The 23974-nt window shown below is 37.3% G+C and overlaps 1 protein-coding gene across 1 annotated transcript; it reads right to left on the reverse strand.

The window, feature by feature from the left end:
* Positions 1–3066: 3066 nt before the first annotated feature.
* On the reverse strand, positions 3067–5397 carry LOC149163421 (uncharacterized). Its single transcript, XM_089429121.1, has 2 exons — positions 4738–5397; positions 3067–4215 (listed from the first exon to the last, which is right to left on the reverse strand). Exons 1-2 carry the CDS (start codon positions 5395–5397, stop codon positions 3067–3069), a joined length of 1809 nt encoding a protein of 602 aa, XP_089285247.1.
* Positions 5398–23974: the final 18577 nt, after the last annotated feature.

The raw sequence follows: 23974 nt of genomic DNA on the forward strand, positions 1-23974 counted from the left end.
CGGTCTCCTGGAGACCTTTGTCGAATGCTACTTTGACACATATGCAAGCACATGTGTACTAGAATCTCGTTGGTTTTTCTTTATCAATGATATTTCCTAAGTTTTCCTCAAATTTTCCTAATAGATTTGTCCCAAACATCAACGACAAAATGGGGAGGTGAGCCTAGACCAAATCTATAGAGATTCCCTTTAATGGCTAAAGTCTAACATCTAAATATTAAGGTATAATCAATGTGAGCCCATAAAATATGAGCAAGAGTGGAATATTATGGTCTCAACCCTCTATTGACTAGAATGAGAAGACAAAAAATCCTCTCCTATAGGCAAAGAGTGAGAATAATACATGCATCTTTGGGGACTATAGGTTCAAAATCCATTTATTAGTAGAGATGGGGCTAAGCTACAATCTAATAAACTCATTGATCAGGTCTCACTCTAGTGAAATGGATTTCTTTGTCTCAATTTCAAAGTCAATATGGGAAAGATAAGGGGCATTTTCCTTCTTCACAAAGAAATATATTTGGCCTAACCTTGTGCATTTGGAAGAGGTGGAAATCATTTATTGAAGGGTACAAGATCCATAGACAAGGATGGGCCATTCGGGGTGCTAACCATGAAAGGGTATATTTCAACTTAGGCAAGTGGGACATCATGAATAGGGTGGCTAAGAACTTCATATTGAGAATTTCATAGAGAGGCAACAACTTAGGAAAATAACCCTAGCCACGATGAACCACAAGAAGAACTCAATACATATCATTTTTTCGATGTTTTTCATGAAACATTATTATAATGAATGACATTAAGCATAACAAGGGGGTGGGATGTGATCCAATTGTGTGTGCAATGGGTCACAAGATCATTTAATATAATATTTTTGGGTGCAACCACACATTCTACCACTACCACAACTACTCCTTTAGAAACCTTAAGGTTTCTTAACAACCCTCATAAGATTAAACCTTAGTTAATGGTGAGAAACTTGTTATTCCTCGCATTGGATAAAACCCCTTTAGGTGGAAACCAACAACACCCTTACCATGAAAGTAAAAATGTATACCATCTTTCAATTAAGGATCCATAAGCTTTAGTGTCAATTGTTGAGATTTTGTAATATGATCGTGCTTCCACAAACTTGTTAATGTAACATTGGTTAATGAACAACACTTATGTCCTCTTCTAGATTACATGTGAGATATTTAACATTGTTCAAAATTATTATGTAGTTTTTTAATATATTTTGACAAGTTGTTGGATGTTCTTATCTTTCTTTGAGGTGACATGTACGACTCTTTTGACCACAAAGGATTCATCCAGTGAGTAAATGGCATTATCCTTTGTAATTGTGGCTACCTAAAAAAGCAACAACACCTTACAAACTCACTGGAGAGGATCACGACTTGGATTAACATGTTTCCTATAAACTATCTTGGCAAATTTGACATAGGGCATCCATGGTAGCTAAGGTAATCCCCAGAGTGCATTGAAGGAGCACTCTTAGGCAATATTATTTTCTTTTCCAAATTACATTATATAATCCTTTAGTATTTAAAGACTTTTTATTGTTGTTCAAAGAAGAGAAAAAATTGGCAATGCTTGAGGATACTGACCTAGCCTCTATAGATACAATCTCAAGACCTCAACACACAACTACATCATTATGTTGAGGCAAAACCTTTCCATTTAAAATAACTTGATATTTCTTTATAAGGGGGTAGCCTTCCACTCCTACCAAATGCTCCTAAGCCTTAGGAAATTAACCTATTTTCTTACCAAACCACAGTAATTTGAGGTCATACTCCAATACCATAAGGCAATTTTAGCCTATATAGTATTCACAAAAAACAAATGTTCGTTGTGATCATCATTAAGGCTACCCCCAATAAAATCATGTGATTTTTATTAACTTCTAGCCTTAATCCCATACATGAGAGTAGATACAATCCTAAATGTACTTTAATATCTTGTCCAAAAAACTATGATTTTTGTTATTAAACAATTCTTAATATATGTTTAAAAATTTGAAAAAAACACTCAAAAAAGAGTGGAACTAGAGAATCCAATAAAGTTACTTAATAAAGAAGAGTCTAAATTATATTCATCGCATATGCTAAGTTGTGCATATTTTTCCATCCACTTATACTTTCTATGTACATGCCATATCATTCTTTATAAACACAATACCTAATAAAATTGATATGATATAATTTTAATTTTTTTTTAGACTATAACAGTTATTGGTATTAAGGCGGCAAACCAGCTGTCGCGTGCTTGAGCATTACAGCAGTCTCTGAATTGAAATTCCTAATACATAGTAGCGGATCTCGTTTTTGAACCATTTCCAGCTGAGATCAATCCCCGGATTGCCTGATGACAGAGTTGCAAAACGCCTAGCTCTTTGCATTCCTTGCTCTGGCATGAGTTGGTGGCATTCCTCCTTTAAGACAGAGTCCGCCTTAAACTTTCATAGAACCTCCTTCCATCTAAAGAGAGGGTGTACAGGTCCTTCAGCTTCCCCGTCCAATATTCAACACAACTGTTTTGAGGGGAATGGAGCGAGATAGTTTCATACAGCTATTCATGAGCTCGTCGCTTTAACATCCGAGCAGAGGGCAGAGTATCGGCGGATAGGCGCAATCAGGAGCATGAATCCAACAGGCTGTTCTGAAAAATAGTGCCTTCATCCTCTTATTCTTTGCAGAGAGGCAGACTTTGGAAATCTGATTGATCTGCTTCAGGCATTTTAATACACTGTGAATCGAACTTCCCTTTTCTAGTTAGATGATGGCTTATTGACCATATTGAGACCGGGAACAATGACTGCAAGAGGGTGAACAGATTTGGAATTGAGGTCAAATTGAGAGCATATCGACAAACAGGGGATTAAGGAATGGTGCAGTAATCCTCGTCAGAGTTGACTAACAGGGATCTTCTGCTTCGGGTAGAGCCCAGATTGGCTTCAAGGTCCGCTTGATCGTTCAGATGCCTCAGAATGTGGAAAAAGGATATTTTCTGGAACAAGAGCAGAGTAAGCTTGATTTTCTTGAAAATGGAGGCTAAGTGGATCTAAGAGGGGTTTGTGTTGAGATTCAGCGCCTGAATGATCAGCCTAGAGTCTCCAAAGACTGACAGAGTCAGAATGTTCCTTTTGATGGCCAGATTGAGCCCTTGCCACAGAGCCAAAGCCTCAGCTCTGTTATTGGATTCGATGCCTAGCCCCCATTGATATCGAAGCTCAGTGGAACCATCCAGATTCAATAGAACCCCACCTCCACCCGCAGCTCCGGGGTTACCCTTAGAGGCCCCGTCGAAGAAGAGGCAGTGTTCCTCCAAGGCAGAATGCCATTTGATAAACATCTTTTCTTCCAGGCGGATTTCCCAATTCGCATGGGGGACTGCAAGGGACAAGGGCTTGGGATCGTAGTTTGGAACCAGTTCTTTGAGCCATAGCTCCTCCTCGCTGTCCAAAGCTGCTTCATTTTTTATTGCATGATTGGTATCCAGAGTTTCTCCCAATAGAGCTTGGATTTTAGTTATAATTTTGCCCGGAGTACATTTTTCATCGCTGAAAATTCTTTTTTTCCTCTCCAACCACAGCTTCCAGCAGGTGAATTTAGGGATCCACATCCAGGTTGTCTTGAGGAGGCATTTTTTAGAGAGATCGAACGGAGTTAATGAGGCCCAGTTGTGAAGCAGGGTATGAATATTACCAGGGATCTCGACTTTGTCAGCCCCTGATCTTAGGACCCCCCTCCAGACATCACGGGCAAAGGGGCAGAGCAATAACAGATGATTAGCGGACTCTTCCTCTGACACACACAGTGGACATCTGGAAGGTCCTTCCATTCCACGTTTTCTCAAGTTATCTCTAGTGAGAATGCTGTTATGATCCAATGTCCAGCAGAAGAAGTTGATTTTGGGCAGCGAAGGGAAGGCCCAGATAAATCTCCATTGAGCAGGATCAGGGGGAACATTAGGAATCGTTGTCCTGCTTTTGTAACCTTCAGCAACTGTGAAATTTCCAGAGAGGGAGCCCCACCCTCTTTTGTCCTTGGTTGATGCTTTGATTGGAGATTTCCCTTGAAGCTTATCTAACAGAAGCGAAGCTTCAACCTGCAGCTGTTGGGGAACCTCTCCTAGATTCCAACTAGCCCAACATCTTCCAGTATCCTCCGTCCAGGTTGAGATGTCCCACAGGGTATTCAAATTGTTGGACTGTAGCCATATTTTAATGTTTGTCAGACCTTCAACATGGTTCAGTGGTTAATCACCTAGGATTGGGTCATCCCAAATTCTGATTTTTTTCCCATTACCTGGTATCCAGTATAGATTGTGGCTGAAATGCTCCATAGCTGAGAGGTAGAGTTTGAAAATCGGAGAGCCTTTACTGGTTTTTTGAGGCTGGTCCAAGCATCTCAGCCGCTGTCCATTGAAGTATTTCTTCCATAGCACTTTCTTACTCCAGCTAGCCTTCCCAGCATCAATACTCCATAGAATTTTGGAGCCCAGGGAGAGATTCTAGGCACCTAGATCTCTTAAATGAAGACCTCCTTCCAGAGTTGGCTTTTTAATAGTGTCCCATCTAACTAAATGAAGTCTTTTTTCATTGTTTTTCCCCCCTTCCCAGAGGAATCTTCTCAGCAGACTGTCCAATTTACTGAGGAAGGTTTTGGGAGCAAGCAGAATGGAATGCTGATAAAGAGGCATACTTGTGAGGACTGATTTCATTAGGATAACCTTCCCCACATTATTCAGCCAAGTGGCTCCACAAGCTTGAATTCTGAGTTTTATTTTGTCAAGCATTGGCATCCAGTGGGCCACTTTAGGAATGGGTTTGAAGATTGGAATCCCCAGATATTTAAAAAACTCCCAGGTCTGAATTCCTTTCATCTCTAGAAGCCTGGCAATATCAGCAAGTTCCTTGACCGAGCAGTTCCAGCTGTAGATAGTGCTTTTTAGATAGTTTATCTTGCTACCCGAGACCTCCTTGTAGATGTCCAGCTCCTTCTTAAAAGATCTTGCAGAATTTATGCTCACTCCTCCAAGCAGAAGAGTATCATCGGTGAATTGGGCATGGTTAATATCTTTAACATTGGGAACCATTCTGAGTCCTGGCAGAGATTGGATTTGTTGACAGCAGTCCAGTTGAAAGCTGAGCACCGAGGCTTGAATAGTGTAGAGGAGCAGGGAGAGTGGGCAACCTTGTCTTAAGCCCCTTGAGGCATTGAAGAACTTTGTTGATCGGCCATTAACCAGCGGCGCAATCCAAGGGGAGGCAATGCAGGCTTTCACCCAATTAATGAAGATTGTAGAGAAGCCCAGTTTCTTCATAACAGCATAGAGGAAATCATGTTTCACCCTCTCAAAGGCGTTTGCCAGATCGAGCTTTATCACCATTCCTTTCTCTTTTCGTTGGCAACTTGAGTGAACTGCTTCTTGCACCAGCACAATATTGTCCAGAATCTTTCTCCCTTTGATGAAGCCACCTTGATTTTCCGGAATGATGTCCGGCAACACATTCTTGAGACGATTGGCGATTGTTTTGGTGATCAGCTTATAGCTTGTATTACACAATGAAATGGGTCGGAATCTACCAAATTCAGAAGCTCCTTTCTCCTTCGGTATTAGGGCAAGGAAGGCCGAGTTGGTGCTGCCTCCAATCTTGGAACATGATTGCGACTTCCTGACCATTCTCAAAAGGTCTTTATTAATTATAGGCCAGCATGTCTAAAAAATCTGGCATTGAACCCATCTGGCCCAGGAGCTTTATCCGGCTCCATGCAGTCCAAAGCCTTCTTGAGCTCATCCATGTTGATCGGAGCTGTAAGCATAGAGTTAACAGAGTCTTGAACACAATGAGGAATTAGATCGAAGGGATAGGCTTGGAGGTCTAAAGGAGGGTTATCAGGAGCCGTATAAAGCTCTTTGAAGAAGGTGAAGGCAGCTCTTTTGATGCCTTCAGGATCTTTGACCATGGCATCTTGGGACCGAATTTCTGAAATGGATTTGAATTGCTTGCGAGCTTCGGCTTGCTTATGGAAAAAACTTGTATTTTTGTCGTCGGCTTGTAACCATAAGTTTCTAGATTTTTGTCTCCAATATTCCTTTTCATCCTTGTTGGCTCTATGGAGAGTTTTTTGCAGCTCGATTTCTCTTTGCATCAGACTGTGAGAAACAACAGAGTTCTCCATTGCATATTGGTGGGCAGCAAGGTTTTCTAAGGATTATTTTCTCTTGGCAGCGGGTGTTTTCAAAGTTTTGGCCCACTCCTTGAGTCTTCTTTTAAGGCCCCTCAATTTTTCTTCCCATACATAGAATGGGGATCCCAAGATCTGCCAATTCCAAGCTTCTGAAACCACTTCATGAAACCCATCTTGATGGATCCACATAAGACTGAATCTAAAGGGTATTGGCCCAAGGTTTCCATCCAGAGAGAGCTTGAGGCTAATAGGTTTATGATCAGAGGTGCAGTTTGGGAGGATTTTAGAAGAGGCTGAAAGACCACAATTAAGGAAAGAGGATTGGACAAGGAATCTGTCCAGGCGAGCAGCTATGTGGTTGGGCCCTAATCTTTTGTTAGTCCAGGTATATTTCCCTGCAGTGGGCTTGATATCCTCAAGATCCTAGTCTAGCATAATGTCTTCCACCCATTCTCTAGCTGGGTCCCTTACTGGGGAACCCCCCTTTTTCTCATCAATGGCTAAAGTGACATTCAGATCACCTGCAATAATGATATTTTCTAGATTGTGCAATAATAGAAAGGACTGAATCGAGTTCCAGCAAAGTTTTTTCTCCGTTGGAAGGACTGGAGCATAAATATTGAACATACTTACTTGTTGACCAGAGTCTTTGTGAAGGAGCTTGTTGAAGATCCAATGAGAGCAGTTTTCTTCTTGAATCAACTCATATTTGGAGTTGTCCCAGAAGGAGGCAAGCCCGCTAGAGGCGCCCTTAGCACTAACAGCACTTCCGGGGCCTTTGCGCCAAAATGTCTTACTAGTTTGGAGGAGCAGATTATCCTCCATCTTTGTCTCCTGGATGAGTAGGATTTCAGGCGAATGGATCCTGACAATATCTTTCAGGGCTTCTTCTTTCAGTTTGCTGCCTAACCCTCTGCAGTTCCAGGAGACGTACTTCATTATTTACTGATTTGGGAGGTGGTGGCTCCTTTTGGAGCTCTGCTCTGTTTTCGTCCGGATCTAGAATTCATCATTCCTTTGAGGGTTTTCTGGGATCCTTGCAGGACGTCCAGATAAGTTTTCTCCTCTCTCTGTTTCTTCTTAGATTTCCGACCCCTAGCCGACTTGATAGGGGTGATTTGAGAGCCATCTGATTCAGTGTCTCTCTCTTCTGACTCTTCACCCGAGTCAGAAGCTAGGCTAATATGCTCCTCAGTACCTTCGTTTCCCCTTTGATCAGCAGCAGCTGGAGGATCGGTTGGGTTTTCTTCGTTTTCTTTCAGCTTATTCGGTTGGTCTTCCGTTTCTTCGTGACTCTCTGTTACAATCACCTTTTCAACTGATGGGGGGCCTTCTTTTGTGATTGGTTTGGTCTGAGAGTTGGGCTGGGGTTTCCCCATTGTTCTAGTTTTTGTCTGAACAACAGGCTTTGAGACTACTTTGCCTTTTTTTATCTCTTTCCATCCTTCTTCTTCCACCTTATCCTTTGATGGGGCTTTAGGGCAGTTTCGTTGGAAGTGACCATGCTCATGACAGATTCTGCACTTAAAGGGCAGTTGCTCGTAGTCCAGTTTCTGGTAGTGATGCCAATCTCCAACTGATAGTTTAACAGCTTCCGGCAGACCAGCTTCCAAGTCGACTTCCACGCAGATTCTTGCGCAGGTGTATTGGCCTCTATTGTCAGCTTTGTCTATGAATCGACCCAGCCCGTTTCCAATTTTTTGAAGGGATTGATAACTCCAGCAGTGGATTGGCAGGTTGGGGAGCCGGACCCAAACAGGAACCTCTTTTGGTACGTCGACTGAAGGGTCGAAGTCAGGGGTCCATTTGTTCAGGAAGAGGCCTTGGTTTCCCATGAAATACGGTCCGTTTCTGAACACCAGGTCACGATCATCCTTGGTAGTGAATTCGAAAATGAAGAATCCTCTACCGACAACATAACAAATCACGTTGTTCGACAGTAAAGGCCTCCAATTTCGCTGGACCCATTCATCTGTCGATTTTGTTGAAGGCCATCTATCCATAAATTGCCTGACCAACCCTCTGTCAGCCAAGGCAAGAGCTATTTTGATCGGCTGTTCTTTAGGCAGAGCAATCTCAGGTATTTCTTCGAGTTTTTTAATGAATGTCGGTACTTCAGGAGGAGGTCGTTTTCTCCCTTTCTGAGACAGCAGGTTCCGGAATGCGGCTAATGAGGAGTTTGGCGGGGGGGGAGAAGTCTCTCCGCCCCAAGGAGCTCCCATGGCGGCATCGGCTCAGTACGCAGCTTGACCTAATCGCAGAGAGGAGCGCGCGCGTAATAATCGATATGATATAATTATTATTCATAGAATATATTGTCATTTTTCCAAGTCACATAACTATTATACCAGTTCTATCAACTATAATCATATCATTATATTTAAACAATTAATGTACATTATACATCGTGTAACAATACATTTAATGTTGTTGTTTTTAGGATGTAAGCCATTAAATTTACAACTACTTTCAATCTACATCCTTACAATACTAACACTAAATACATTACGATTGAATACTAATAATATTAAATATATTAAGGTTGAATGTACAATTTTCTATATCTAAATTTTTATTATTAATCTTTTTCAAGGCGCATTTTAGCAATTGATTTTCTTGATGACCATTATTAATTTAGCATTCACTAATGCAATTTATAATTTTGAACTTTGAGAAATACATATTTATTTTCAATATTATTAAAAAAATCATTTTCAAACATTTGATTGGACTATACTTGAAGGTTTTATTGCAACTTTTGCACAATATAATGCCATGTGGATAATTGCCTCGCATATCTTATGTCATAATTACATATCTTATTGGGCTTGAGAGAGGCGCTCTCAAGCCCATAATGGAAGTTACTGTCCAATTAGATAACAATAAAAATAAACATAAAATACAATTAAAAAAATAAATAAAATATAAAAATAAATTAATAATTACTAATTACTAATTAAAACATTTTGACTAGGTCAAATTACATAAAATTAAAAATAAAAATAAAATAAAATAAATAATTATAATGATCAATTATCTACAATTAAACCAGCCATACATCTTAACTCGTGATCTACCAATCGTCAAGAGGGATCAAATAAGAGATTTGATCCGTCTCCGCTTGGTAGATCTGGAGTTAACATGGATCTAGGTCGGTGTCATAATTTATGGATATGGTTGCAAGATTAGATCATTGTATGTGATTTTTTATTCTTAAGCTTTGTGGTAAAACCATCCAAAAATAAAACCCTTGGAAATAGCTCATACTTAGGCAAATAACATGTTTATCATCAATTACTTACGGCCATAATCTAAGCAACTCTTTGCATAAAAAATGAAAATGAATAAGATGTAAGTAAATATATTTACCATGATTTATTTCCCAATAAATAAAATATAAAAATAAATTATTAATTACTAATTACTAATTAAAACATTTTGACTAGGTCAAATTACATAAAATTAAAAATAAAAATAAAATAAAATAAATAATTATAATGACCAATTATCTTAACTCGTGATCTACCAAGCGTCAAGAGGGATCAAATAAGAGATTTGATCTCTCTCGGCTTGGTAGATCTAGAGTTAAAGATGGATCTAGGTGGTGTCATAAGTTAAGATGGATCTAGGTGGTGTCATAATTTATGGATATAGTTGCAAGATTAGATCATTGTGTGTGATTTTTTATTCTTAAGCTTTGCAGGAAAAATCCAAAAATAAAACCCTTGAAAATAGCTCATACTTAGGTAAATAACATATTTATTATCAATTACTTCCCACCATTACTTATGTTTGTCTCAGCACTTATATAGGAGTAAATGTGTAAATGTGTAAACTTACTAGTGGTTACTACCCAATAAAATTTACTTACTAGTGGTTATTTACCCACCAAAATTAAGCAAGTCCTTATGCTTAAGCAAACAATTAATTCAGACACTCTCATGGATATCCTATCCTTCTGACCTATACGAGTGTCCCCTTCCAAAATGGTGTCAAATACCTTGGATTCTTTCTAAAACCAAACAACTATCAAAAATATGATTGGAAGTGGATGATAAGAAGAGGAGAGAAGAAAATTAATTTATGGTGTAATAATTGGTTGCCTCTCAGGGTAGATTGATTCTAGGTGTAATAATTGGTTGCCTCTTAGGGTAGATTGATTCTAGTAAAATTTGTATTGGAGAACATTTTGGTGTATTGGCTCTCCTTAACCAAAATTCCCTCCTATATCCTCAATTCCATGACAACTAATCTTAATTTTCCTTTGGGCTAGAAAATCCAACAAAGAAGGCTTTCATTTAGCAAATTTGTTCTCCCTATCCATTCCAAAAATACTAGGTGGTTGGGGTACTAAAAATATAACATGGTTTGCCAAAGCTCTGGCCTTAAAAAATATTTGGAGAAGTTTATTTGGGGAGGGGCTTTGGTGTCAGATCATCAAAGAAAAATATTTAAGTGTCTTGTTGGTGGTGGACTGGATTAGAGGACAGGGCTTCAAACACACCAAATAGGCTCCATAGTCTGGAAAGTGCTCATGAATGTCTTTCCTTCTCTTTACAAATGGCTGGTGTGCAAAGTGGGAAGCAAGTCATCTTTGGAAAGGATCCCTTCATAGAAGGTGGAAGAGTCTATAAGTTGTCCCTTGAACTAAGACATTGTTTATATTCCAAAGGACTTTTCCACCTGCACAATATCAAGAATATAGATCCTTCCCAGAACCCCAACAACTATTGGTTGTCCTCAGTGGAGCTTGGACTGCCTGAAACTATTGTTGAGGAATGGAACTCTTTCACTACAAAGTTAAACCTCAATGGCATAAGACTTCCCAACTCTAGTGATTCCTTGGTCTGGAGCTCTAATTTCACAGCAGGGAAGATCAAAGCTAGTTCAACATATGAATAAATAATCCATTTGGAGATAATAAAAAAATGAAAATTGGTGTAACAAGCTCATTTGGAAATGGCATATTCCCAACAAATTAAAATGCTTCATTTGGTTGGTCCGACACAACAAAATTTTAACTTGGGATAACCTTCAAAAAAGGGGCTTTGTGGGTCCAAATGGATGTGTATTATGTAGACAATAAGAAGAATCAGTTGATCATTTACTAATAAAATACCTTACAACCCAAAAGGCATGGATGACAGTACTTCAGACCCTAAGCATCAAAGAAGACTTAAACATGTCCACCTTTCATGTTCTGCTATTCTTTTGGGTGAAAAAATACAAACAACTCAAAACTTTTCCCTTTTTCGTAGCGTGGGAAATTTGGCTTCTAAGAAACAAAACCATTTTTAACAATGAATGTGTTAGCGCTTGAAATTTCACCTCAGGCTGAGAAAGGTAAACTCCAAGGCAACATCAAACCACTTAGCCTCGTAGCTAGCCCTACGGGGCAGGAGAGGGCTCTCTCCGGTCTATCTCAGTAAAGATCTTCAATGGGTGAGATGACCAATAGGGAAACACTGATTTTAGGCTAGTAAACTGATCAAGAGGTTTAATTTGGGATTTTTAAAGTTTTGGTGGAAAATTGGGGAATGGCAATTTCGGGTGCAGGGATTGGACACAGTTTTCGCAGGGAGTTCTTTGGGGCGAGGTAGGAAACAGTATTGATGCCTTTGATAGAGATGGATGGATGAGAATGACTGGTGAGGAGTTAAGGAGAGCAAGCAATAACCTTGAATTCCCCTTAAACAGTTGAAAACATTGATATTAAGCAAACTTAAAAGTAGAGCATGACAATCATGAATTCTACTTTCACACTTCATTTGCCTAATTTGCAGAAGGAAAAGTAAGGAAATGATTCACATAACACACTTACAAGTACAAAGAGAAACACACCATCAATACATGTGACCACAAGAATCCCAAAAAGGACTGCAAAACCCTGGTCTTCCTTTGCCAAAAATTGCAGAGATACAGTGAATAATACAATAAGAGCTTCTCCCTCAAGAGTCCAACCATGAAAATGAGCAAGAAAGTACATAATATAGATCATCTAACATCTTTTCCTGCCTCTAGGGGTCGAGCTCACTATCCTAGGAGCTGTTTCAACCACTTCTAAACTAAGCACTGAAAACTAGGCAGTCAAAACAACTTGCCTCTATAAGCTAGGAAACCAATTCATTCATTTAATTTTCACCTATTTCATGAATGAATCTTCTAGAAGAGATACATAAGTGTAAAAGTGTCAAAAACTTACATTATTTACATCAAGGAGGATAACAATCCACTCCAAAAAGTCAAACATGGTCAAAACTGCGTTTTTCTGAGCTGTACAGTGAAATTTTGAGAAATTTCCCTGATAGGTCGCGCGCCTCTGCCTGACGGGTCACGCGCCTTTGAGGGCACTTTTGGGGCACTTTCAGGTGTCCAAATGGGGAAAGAGTAGGCTTGTTGGAAAGGTCTGTGAGTCTACTTTCCAACCCAACTGGAATTTCTGAATTTGGTGGTCATTTGCCCCTCCAAAATTGCAATCTCCCAAGACTACTTTCTGTGTCTCAAAAATGTGGCAGAAAGTCATTTTTTGCTTGTTTTTTGACTTTCTGGAGGCCCAAAACTTCATAAAATCTCTTGGCAATGGATGAGCATATGTAACATTTCATGACAAATCTGGAAATGCCGAGTTTTTGCAAAATGAAGTTGCCAAGTGAAAGGGTCGCGCAGGGGGTGAGACCCGTTAAAAGGACAAAACCTGTAAATTGCCTGAAAAAACCAAAATTGACCCAAAATGTTCAAAATTTCTTGGTATTTGTGTTGTGGCTGAGCTATTTAGTGCCTTGCTCCTTCAAGGAAGCCTCGGCCAAGATGTGGAGGGGATCGGGCCTTTTTCTCCTTTTTTGTGCCTTGGCCAACCGCCTTTGGAACATCTTCATCTTCGCCTTGCACACGTGCATCCGCACCCAATAATGGTTCTTCATGTTTCTCAACAATTTCTTGTCTTGGTTGGCCTTAGCCAACAGCCTCTCCAAGTGAGCATTGAGCCAGATAAGCATGGACTCTCGCTCAGCAGGCAATAGATCACTGGGTCTTCTTCTATTCAAGATGCGGTCTCCACGAATCCTCCACAACTCATCAAGAGCTTGCTCATCCTCCAACTGCTTGTTGCGCTGCTCTAGGTATGAGATTGTCCATTGTGCCCCCTCTAATCTCCTCTGCAATGCATCATTTTCAGCTCTAAGGTGTTGAATGATCTCCTTTGACTCTAGGCTAGGAGAACTGACATCAAGATCAATAAGCTCTATATCTGGAACACCTGATGGCCCCTCATCAATCCTGGGTTGTTTGCCCCTCTCTGATACCTGTGCTGCTATCGGAGACGAGGCCCCTTCCACCTGGTGTGGAGATAACACTCGTGGTGCTGATGAAGAAGGCGAGACCCCTTCCACATGCTGTGGAGAAAGTACTCGCCGAGCTGCTGCAAATAAGGCCCTTTGGCCTCTCTGATAAGTGACCAATGGTGAGGAGCTGACATGTCTAGTCACGGGGATGTCATGCTACTGTGATGGTCCTCCCTCCTCGTGAATAACCTCAGGATGTGGCGGTGGTGGTGCTGTGAAAAACTCACGAGAGATAAACTCCTCCCATGAGATGCCCTGCTGAGCCAACTGATGTAAGACCACAAGCTGAATCAAACCATAATGGTAAAGGCTCCTATACTGCTGTGCCGAGCTCTTCCGCTGCATCACAGGCACCATCCTCTCAATGTTCTGGTAGAAGAAAACAGGGATGTTCATCATCCGTACCCGTGTGAAATGCATCAATAGGCGAATATGGTACGAATATACCTGTGAAAATCTGCCCTCACAGGTAAAATAGAGCATGATAAGCCTCATCATAGGAGCATACTCACTCCTGAGAAATCTGAAGGGAAACACACCTGTCAAGTGTCTCATGAGTGCGGGTCTAACGAAAGGCTCAAACTGAACACTGTCCAACACATTGCGCTTATTCCATACCTCTCTGAAATTAGGTATCCCTGTGGCCTGTGCAATCATCTCGGGTGTCAATGTAAAGTCCACCCCGGCAAGGTTGACATGTCCATCATGCAAATGTAAAACAAATAGGCGAGCCAACTCTCTGTGATGTTGAATCCGAGAGATTCTCTCGCAAAACTCATAACAAGACATATACCGGAAACATGAGACTGCCATAGGACAAGCCTGTAAATCTGTCAAAGAAGTGGGCTCCTCTCTCTTATGATGACCACCCTTTCCACCCTTATGAGGCCTCCTCTGTACCTCAAACTCTGAAGCTGATGCCTGGTCATCACTTTGCTCGTAATTGGTTTCGGTTTCTGACATTGTTTAATGAGCAAAGTGGCTGAAATGTACTGCTGTTTCTGCTTGGTAAAATGCTGATTAAAATGTTGTTTCAAGGGGACAAGGAGCACGAGGGGAATGTTAGGGGAGGGACACTTTAAAGGGAAAATGGGAATAAATATATAAAACAGGGATTTTGGGAAAAATCATTGCAAAATCATTGCATATACACCATTATACAAACTTATTAACATGGATATTATTAGAGGTAGGGTTAGGGTTCGATTTTTACTTATTAGGGAAGAGGGGTAGGGTTTAGGGCTTTTCACTAATTTTGCAAGGGAAATTTACATGGAATGTCAAGGAAAAAGAAATGGGAATGAGGAAAAAATGATTACAAGGGAATACCTTAAAACACCATAAAACCCTAGCCACTTTTACAATTTCAAACTACAGCAACATGGAGCTTTTCTCTTGCACATGGAGATCTTTGAAAATGTACTCATGATTTCTTTTAACCATAACAAGCAACAAATTTTTAAGCTTGAGGGCCTACCTCACACAATCCGGCGATTTTGTGGCTCCTTGGTGAAATTTGCAGGCGGTTTTATAAGGAGGGCGCTGACGGGTCGCGCGCCTCACCCAACGGGTCGCGCGCCACTGACGGGTCACGCCCGTTATAAATTTGCACTGTCGGAGGGCGCTCAACGGGTCGCGCGCCTCTGATGGGTCGCGCCCCTGGTTCGACGGGTCGCGCACCTTCCCAACTCACAAACTTCACTCAAACTCTCTTGCAATCAGTTGCTCTATCACTTGGATGCATAATGAGGCTTGATAGAGGGAGATTAGGGCTTTTATAGCCTTGTTTGAATTAATTTCATATCATAACCCACTTTATAATGTTTTTTCCATGACACTTTATAAACTTGACTTTTTGGTTTCCTTTTGTCCTGAAACTGATTGATTTGATGCTTTTCTTTCATAATTTTTGCGGGGATAGGCTCTGAGGGATCTTGGCAAGGGAGCCAGGGTTACATGCTGTCCTTTGAAGCCCTTTGAATTTTTACAATTTTTACAAAATTTTGAGAAATAACCTTGGCTTTAAAAACAGGGTTTTTAAATCCAAGGTGAAAATTAACTGTACAAGATAGAATTTTTCGAAGAAACACTTTGAAAATCATCCCTCTGGCTTGCTGGGCACCTATTGACCTTCAGAAACATGACCTTGAAGACAAACTTGACCAAAACCCTAGACCTAGAATTTTGCTCTCAAGACAAGACAAGTAACTTTGAAATAGTTTAATGACTAAAACAACCTGATCCAGCAGTGCCAAGAGGGGAATAAAATACCAGCTCCTCCATTAGGGTTATGGCATGCCTAATGGAATGCAAGACACTGATGAGACACCTACTTATGCAAATGCAAAGAGTGGTGATCGCTGATGGAGGGCTACTAGACCGACTCTAATAGAATGGAGATGTACTCTCCTTCTTTAGGGATTTTCTTCCATGACAGAAAAAAAAAACCTAGAGAAGAGACTTTCTTCCCAACATCCAATAGGAGCTTCACATTGGTTTTTTCAATGGAGCAGTTCTAGGGAATGCATGCAATGGAGGGGGAATGATTAAAATAAATGCAAAAAGTTATGTCCACTTCAAAATAAGCATGGGTGCTGGGACAAACACAAAAGCAGAGCTAGTTAAAGTGTGGGCCCTAATTACGCTTGCTAAGATTTACAACACAAAAAAGATTCAAATCCTTGGATATTCAAAATGTGTCATATATTGGTTGATAGGCAAGGCACATCTAGAGGTCTTGAACCTTGAAGCACGGAAATCTAGAATTGAAGAAACAAAATCTTTCTTCCACGATATCATATTTCAACACATTAACCCTGGAACTGGCATCATCATATATGAAGAATACTTAGACAACAATTTAGAGAGCAGAGAATCTATACCCATTGCATTCATGAATTAAATTGAGATCCAACATTATCAAAGCGAGTTAAACAACTTTTTGAGTATTTTTCGCATGTTCAGCGTAAAGGCAACACTCTCAAGATTTATTGCTATGAAATTATACAGTTTTCTTATCCTCAGTATTTTCACAATCAGGCAACTAGTGTTGTTGTTTATCAGGAAGTTGGTTGCAACGTAAATGTTTTTTTCCTACACAGATCTATGTACTTTGTTGATCATGTTTTTGTATGTATGGTCTAGCTATAATGTGGCTTCTTCTTGCAGTGTTTTGTTGTATTCAGTCATTGCGATGCACATCTCTCGCAACAACTAGCAACAACCAAGGCAGCTACTTCTCTTATCAGCTCTTCTCTACCTATTGTAAAATAGTTGTGCCAGTTGACAAATTTCTATACTTTTTTTTATTCATAGGAATAACAAAAAAGTATTAAAGTTGTGAAAAAAAAAGTAAGCAATTAATTCATTTATCCACTTCACATTTTAATTTATTGGTTCCTACCAAAGAAAAACTATAAAATTTAATTTTCCTATTGACCATTATTATTTAGCATTTGATCGATGTAAATTATAATTTTTATGAAATTTTTCCAAAAGCATAGTTTCTAATTTAAGTAGCAGAAATTACACTGTATGCAACACTTTTACAAATATAAATGATATTATCCAAATCCCTAACAAGAATAATTTCCCAAAAAAAGCAAAAAATTAGTAACACGCATATTCTTACCGAATTCCAAAGTGGTTTATGTTGAAAATAAATTTTAATAAGATTAAACAATAAGTATATATGAAGCAAACAATTTGTAGCACATATATTCTTGCCAAATTCCAAAAAAGCCAAATACATCATCCAGTTAAAGAAGTTATATGTCTCATAAATTATCTTCGGCCATTATGTTCACCAAGGAGCAAGAAACTGATGGCTGCCTCCCTTTCCTTGATATTCTTATCTCTAAGAATAGTGATGGTTCCCTCTCCCACCGAGTGTTTCGTAAGAAAACTCATATGGAGCAGTATCTTCATGTGAGTTCCCACCATTTCCCAGCTCAGAAGTTGGGGGTTCTCAACACCCTTGCCACTCGTGCCTTAAGGATCTCTGATGGAAAGAGCTTCGAGGAGGAGAAATCCCATCTCCTTAATGTCTTTGTTGAGAATGGTTATAGTAGGCACTTGGGACGAAAGGCTTTCCTCAAAGCTGCTAAGAATTCTTTCACTAAAAGGGAAAAGAAGGAGCAGATTCCTTGTGTCCATCTTCCATTTGTTCAAGGGACCACGGATAGATTGCAAGGATTCTGAAGAAGCATAATGTCCCCTCGACATTTAGACCTCTTAACACCATTCGTAAGTCCCTCAGATCAGTGAAGGATCCTATCGACCCCAAGGACATGAAAGGGGTTTATATTATTCCTTGTTCATGTGGGACCCCCTATATTGGTGAGACTGGTCGCTCCATTAATCAAAGGATTAGTGAGCACGCAGCTGACCTTAGACATAGGAGGGCCAAGTCTTCTGCTTTAGCGGAGCATGTGGAGCAAACCAATCATCATGTCTGTATCGAAGAGGCTAGTGTTATTGCTAGAGTGTCCCAATTCCATCACCGGAAATTTAGGGAAGCGCTTGAGATTGAAAAAAGACCGAACAATCTCAATAGGGAGGATGGCTGGAAGATAAGTAGTTGCTGGGTCCCAGCCCTCTCCTCCTAGTCGTTGTCTTCCTGTCTTCCCCTCCTCTTGTTTAGTTGTTTGTAGGTTTCCCCTGGTTTATTGTCTCTTGTGGCTTGTGGTGGCGTTTTTTATGTTAATAAAGATAATAGTCTGGTAATGAATCTTTGATAATCTTAACCCTTAAAAATTACTTTAATATTTATATATTAACTTTTGTAAATATTAATTTGGAAATTGATTTATTTTTAATTGATTTATTTATATTGTGTTTAAAACAGTCCCATTTCAATATAAATATAACTAATTATTCATATTTATAATTTTTATAACTAACGACTCTAATATTCAGGTTTATTAACTTGGATCACTTACCATTAATTGGAATTATTTTATTTTATATATATTTATAATATCATTATTATAATACCCTTAAATTACTCTATATTTATTTAACTTTTATAAATTAATTATTATTCTAAAATTAAACTAGTTTATAATTGATTTATTTTAAATAAGGGTATGAAACAACCCTTTCACTTATATTTTTTATATATTTAATTACTTTCATAACTAATACTCTACTTTTAGATATAAAATTGAGTTAGTTTATTTTATTTTTAATACATATTTATAAGGGGTCCATTTTATAACTAACCAGGTAACTTTGATCACTTGCTATTAATTTGAATTATTTTATTTTATATATATTTATAATATCATTATTATAATACCCTTAAATTACTCTATATTTTTTAACTTTTATAAATTAATCATCATTCTAAATTAAACTAGTTTAGAATTGATTTATTTTAATATTTATTTATAAATAAGGATACGAAACAACCTTTTGACTTATATTTTTTATATATTTAATTTCTTTTATAACTAATACTCTAATTTTTAGATATAAAATCTTTATTAACTAAGTTAATTTATTTTAATACATATTTAAAATGGTAAAAATATATATAAATAAATAAAATAAAATGCAAGGGTCCATTTTATAACTAAATGGGGTAACTTATCTTATTAATAATGGTATTTTCCTGTCCTAACTAACTAGTCAAATCAAACCATTGTCAGAATATAACCGTTGGAGGTTTGCTCTATCTATTTAACTTGCTTTGCTTGATCTGTTCATTCAACTTGTCCTGACATTGAACCACACTGGTTGGTTCGAAACGGGTCGACAAATGAAATATCATGTGATTTACGCCGAAGAATCTCTCATAAACTTGATATAGATCATAGAAGCCTCAATACAATAACATTGAAATAGTTTTTTTTTTTTTCCTTCAAAATAATTTAGGTTAAAAATATACTTTAATAAAATTATAACCATAATTATATATTTAAATTTCCATAATTATTATTTAAGTTGAGGATTTTTTTTAAGATTTAACGACTACTGCGCTTTAGGGGAATTTAAGGAGAGGAACTATGGTTGAGTGATGTCAACAATTTCCAAATGGAACTTGCTGCCAAAGGGAACTATGGTTAAGTAATGTGAAATTGACCCAACCGAAACTGACACGGGGACTTATCATACGTGGCAGGCACGGTGACAATATATGCGACACGGTTCAGGGTCACCAATCAATCATAATCAAAAGTCAGGCACGCGCACTCCATCCGTACGAAAAATACAGTAATTCATTTCACTGGGCTGCTTTTTAATATTAACATAAATTATTATCAAGAAAAGAAAAATTGAGGGACCTGGTTAACTAGAGATAATTAACGGAGCCCGTTGGATTACGGTGAGTTTGCGCACCAGTTAACGGAATACTTTGTGGCGGTTTGGCCGGCCACCGTCTCCGTGTGTGATTCGTGAGAATTTCCAGACGTCGGTGATCTGCTGTCGAATTCGGAGTTTTCCGGATGACGTTCTTGTTGTCATCGTCGACTCTATGGTGCTTCACATGGGGACAGCTAATCTATATATATTTGATATATATATAGATATTTTATTTCTAGCAAGTTGATATATATGATTTATTTATATTGTTGTTTTAATTTGTTTTGTTTTTTTTAAGATATATTAAATAAGGGTTATATAGTTGTTAGCACCTGTGATTTAGTTTAAATATTGTTTAATTAAACAAAAAAATAATAAAGACGAAAATTTCATCACAAAAATAAAATAATATTATTCAATACCATCACTAAATATAAAAAATATGGTTAACTAATATTATTTATTTTAAAATACATATATATATATATTGTTTTTATTAAATTTATTAAATAATGTTTTTGATATAATAATAAGTTTTTAAATTGAAAATATTGTGAAAAAATTATAATTCATGAAAATAGAAATAATAGAAAAAATCAAAAAGTTAAATAAAAAGAAATAAAACTAAAAACAAAAAATAGTCACTGATAGAAATGGAAGTTACTAAATAATACCTCAACCAATCATCTTACAAATAAATAAATTTAAATAATAATAATAAATAAATAAAATTGAATTTCTAATTTTAAGCTATGCATAAGCATCATAATTTTTTGGTCAAAGACAAACTAATACCCAGTGACAGAGAAAACTAAATATGTTACTACCACGTATAATAAGTGTTAAGCGTATTAAGAGAAAATATATATATATATATATATATATAATAGAGTTGGTTTATAAAGTATTAAAAAAATTAAGTGATATATGCAAAATTTAATAGTAAAAAATTATATCTGGTTAATGTTGAAGATTTTCTTTCCACGGGTATATGGTAAAAAAGTGAAGCTTAATTGTTCTACACTTTTTTTCATGAAAATTTGGTGATACAATTTTGAGTGATATCAGAGACATGAAAAACTTTTGGGACGCTAAATTTGTATAGATTTAACAACTCAAATATCTCATTCCAACCATTGTTAGTAAATTTAAGATAAAATTAATAAATATATATATATATATATATATATATGAAAAAAAAAACCATAAATAATTCAGATCACATTGAAAAAAAACATTCAAATTAAACTTAAAATTTTAAAATTAACAGCTTAAATATCATTTGCATTCCATTCATTTGTAAAGGATGGTTTGACTAGTTTTACCTCAAAATACCTATTTAAGTGCAATCACGACACACCAATATATCATGAATACAAAATCCAAATAAATATGGCACCCTAAGGTTGAGAATCCACACAAAGTATCTATGTAGCTATAGGCAAAAGTCTATAATTTAAAGCATATTTATCTTGACTATGTTGGTGTTTAACGAGTACCATTGGCTCATCGCTCATAGCAATATAGTCATCGTCACCATTGTCAAATTGAGGGTGCTTTCTCATCTCTAGTTGTCACCATGGTTTGTGATTTATCGTTATATTATTTAAAGTTGGGGTAAACAATGTATGCACTATTGCCTCTTTCCAATGCAGTGCACAATGTTGTCACTTACCTTCACTTCTCTATCATTGCTTGGACCATGCTACTATGTTAAGGACATTCCACATAGTGTCTTTTAAATATTAAAATAGGTTCTTGACTTGATTCCAAGAAGAAAATCAGAGCACAAATTAAATAGAGGATTAATTAAATTATGTGATCTATAAATGATAGGTATATGGCCTATCCATTTCATCAACATAGATCCTTTATAGAAATAGACTTTGTTCTTTGCTCTTGGTGCAATCCTAAGTGCAAATCTTTTCTAGCTCCTAATCACTTCTGAGCATGAAGGACTAGTTTCTATAATCTCTATAATTCAACTTCTATGTTTGTTGTCTTTAAGGCTTCATAATATCTAGGCCAATACCAACAATGGAAAACAAATGCACTCTATGTATGTTGAAGATATATACTCTATCCAATAATTGATATCTCTACATACATTAGACCATAACTCTACCCATTCACATAATGAAAGAAACAACGATATGTTTAAATTTCCAATCTCTCAGTGGTAAGAGGCACTAACGATGTGCACTAGATTCCTAACTAGAAACCCTTTGACGATAGCTATAGGTATTAATAACATATTCCCTTTGTGATAAGATGTGTATGATGAAAATACTTGGGGGGGGCGGTGAATCTGTATTTCGTGGAATTAGTATTTTCACTTTTCTTTTGTGATGTTAATGAACAACTGAGTTAAGCATTTCCAGATAACATATGTAAATATCAATTGCATTCCATCATTCATTTGTAAAGGATGCTTTGACTAGTTTTAACTCAAAATACCTATTTAAATACAATCACGACACACCAATATATCATGAATACAAAATCCAAATAAATATGACACCCTAGGGTTAAGAATCTACACAAAGTATCTAATAATGTAGCAATAGGCAAAAATCTATCATTTAAAGTAGATTTGTCTTAACTATCTTGGTGTTTAACAAGTACCAAATGGCTCATCACTCATAACAATGGGGTCATTGTCGCCATTGTCAAATTGAGGGTGCTTGTTCATCTCTAGTTGTGACCATGGTTTGTGATTTATCATTCTATTATTTAAAGTTGGGGTAAATAATGTATGCACTATTGCTTCTTTCCAATGTAGTGCACAATGTTGTTACTTACCTTCACTTCTCTATCATTGCTTGGACCATGCTACTATGTTTGAGACATTCCAAATAGTTTCTTGTTAGTATTAATATAGATTCTTGATTCGTTTCCAAGAAGAAAATCAGAGCGCAACTTAAATAGAGGATTAATTAAATTATGTGATCCACAAATGATAGGTATATGGCCTATCCATTTCATCAACATAGATCCTTTGTATAAATAGACTTTTTTCTTTTCTCTTGGTGCAATCCTCAATGCAAATGTTTTCTAGCCCCTAATCACTAGTAAGTATGAAAGGTTAGTTTCTACAATCTCTACAATTCAACTGAATCCATTTTTGTTGTCTTTAAGGCTTCATAATATCTAAGCCAATGCCAACAATGGAAAACAAATTCACTCTATCAATGTTGAAGATATGTACTCTATCCAACAATTGATATCTCTACATACATTAGACCATAACTCTACCCATTCACGCAATGAACAAAACCATCTAATCAAGAGACATCAATATGATTAAATTTCAAATCTCCCAGTGGTAAGAGGTACTAACGATGTGCACTAGATTTCTAACTAGAAACCCTTTGATGATAGCTATAGGTATTAATAACATGAGCCCTTTGTTAAGATGTATATGTAAGAAATACAAAGGGGGAGGGGGGTGAATTTGTATTTTGTGCAATCAATGTTTTTACTTTTCTTTTGTGATGTTAATGAACAACTGAGTTAAGAATTGTTAGATAACATATGTAAAGTGTGAGAAATATAAAAACACATCAATGGATCATCACATCGAGACACTTGATTTTTAGGTGGAAACCCCAATTGGGAAAAACCATCATTGTTGTCATCTGTTTCGTCTTCTATTATTAAAAAAAAAAAAATCCTTTACATCTTATGCTAGTGTAGGATTTTACCACTGCACAAGCTCTACTTGTTGGAGGTTCCTAGCTCCAATAAATTCTCCAATTTCTACTGGAAGGAAGCCACTACTCTCTCTAACCTCTTGTGATCGATGTTTCAAAATATTTCATACTAGGACCACCTATAAAAAATCATTGATATGGTAGGACATGTTTCATCAAGATATTTTGAAATAGAACCACATAAAACACTATGTTCACCAAGACAAATACTCTTTTCAATTTGTCATTCCAAAAGCAATCAATAGTTCAAACATCATCAACCAATCACTCCACCAAACATATCTATGTATAACTATGACAGGGAGTAGCTAGCGACATAAGCATCTACAAGTATGAATGCTATGAAATGTATCAAATAACCAATGTCTCTATCATAATAAATGTTTGAAACCAAACTTTGTTGACTATAATAAAC

The sequence above is a fragment of the Pinus tabuliformis genome, chromosome 5_1, assembly GCF_031772625.1.
Source record: "Pinus tabuliformis cultivar Carrire ecotype Pingquan chromosome 5_1, CPIR1, whole genome shotgun sequence".
Lineage (NCBI taxonomy): Eukaryota > Viridiplantae > Streptophyta > Pinopsida > Pinales > Pinaceae > Pinus > Pinus tabuliformis.

Coding starts and splice junctions, on each gene's coding strand:
- LOC149163421 (XM_089429121.1), bottom strand. CDS start 5,397: ATGGTGATAAAGCTCGATCTGGCAAACGCCTTTGAGAGGGTGAAACAT. Junction 4,216..4,737: donor GGCTGAATAATGTGGGGAAG/GTTATCCTAATG, acceptor ATATGGCTACAG/TCCAACAATTTGAATACCCT.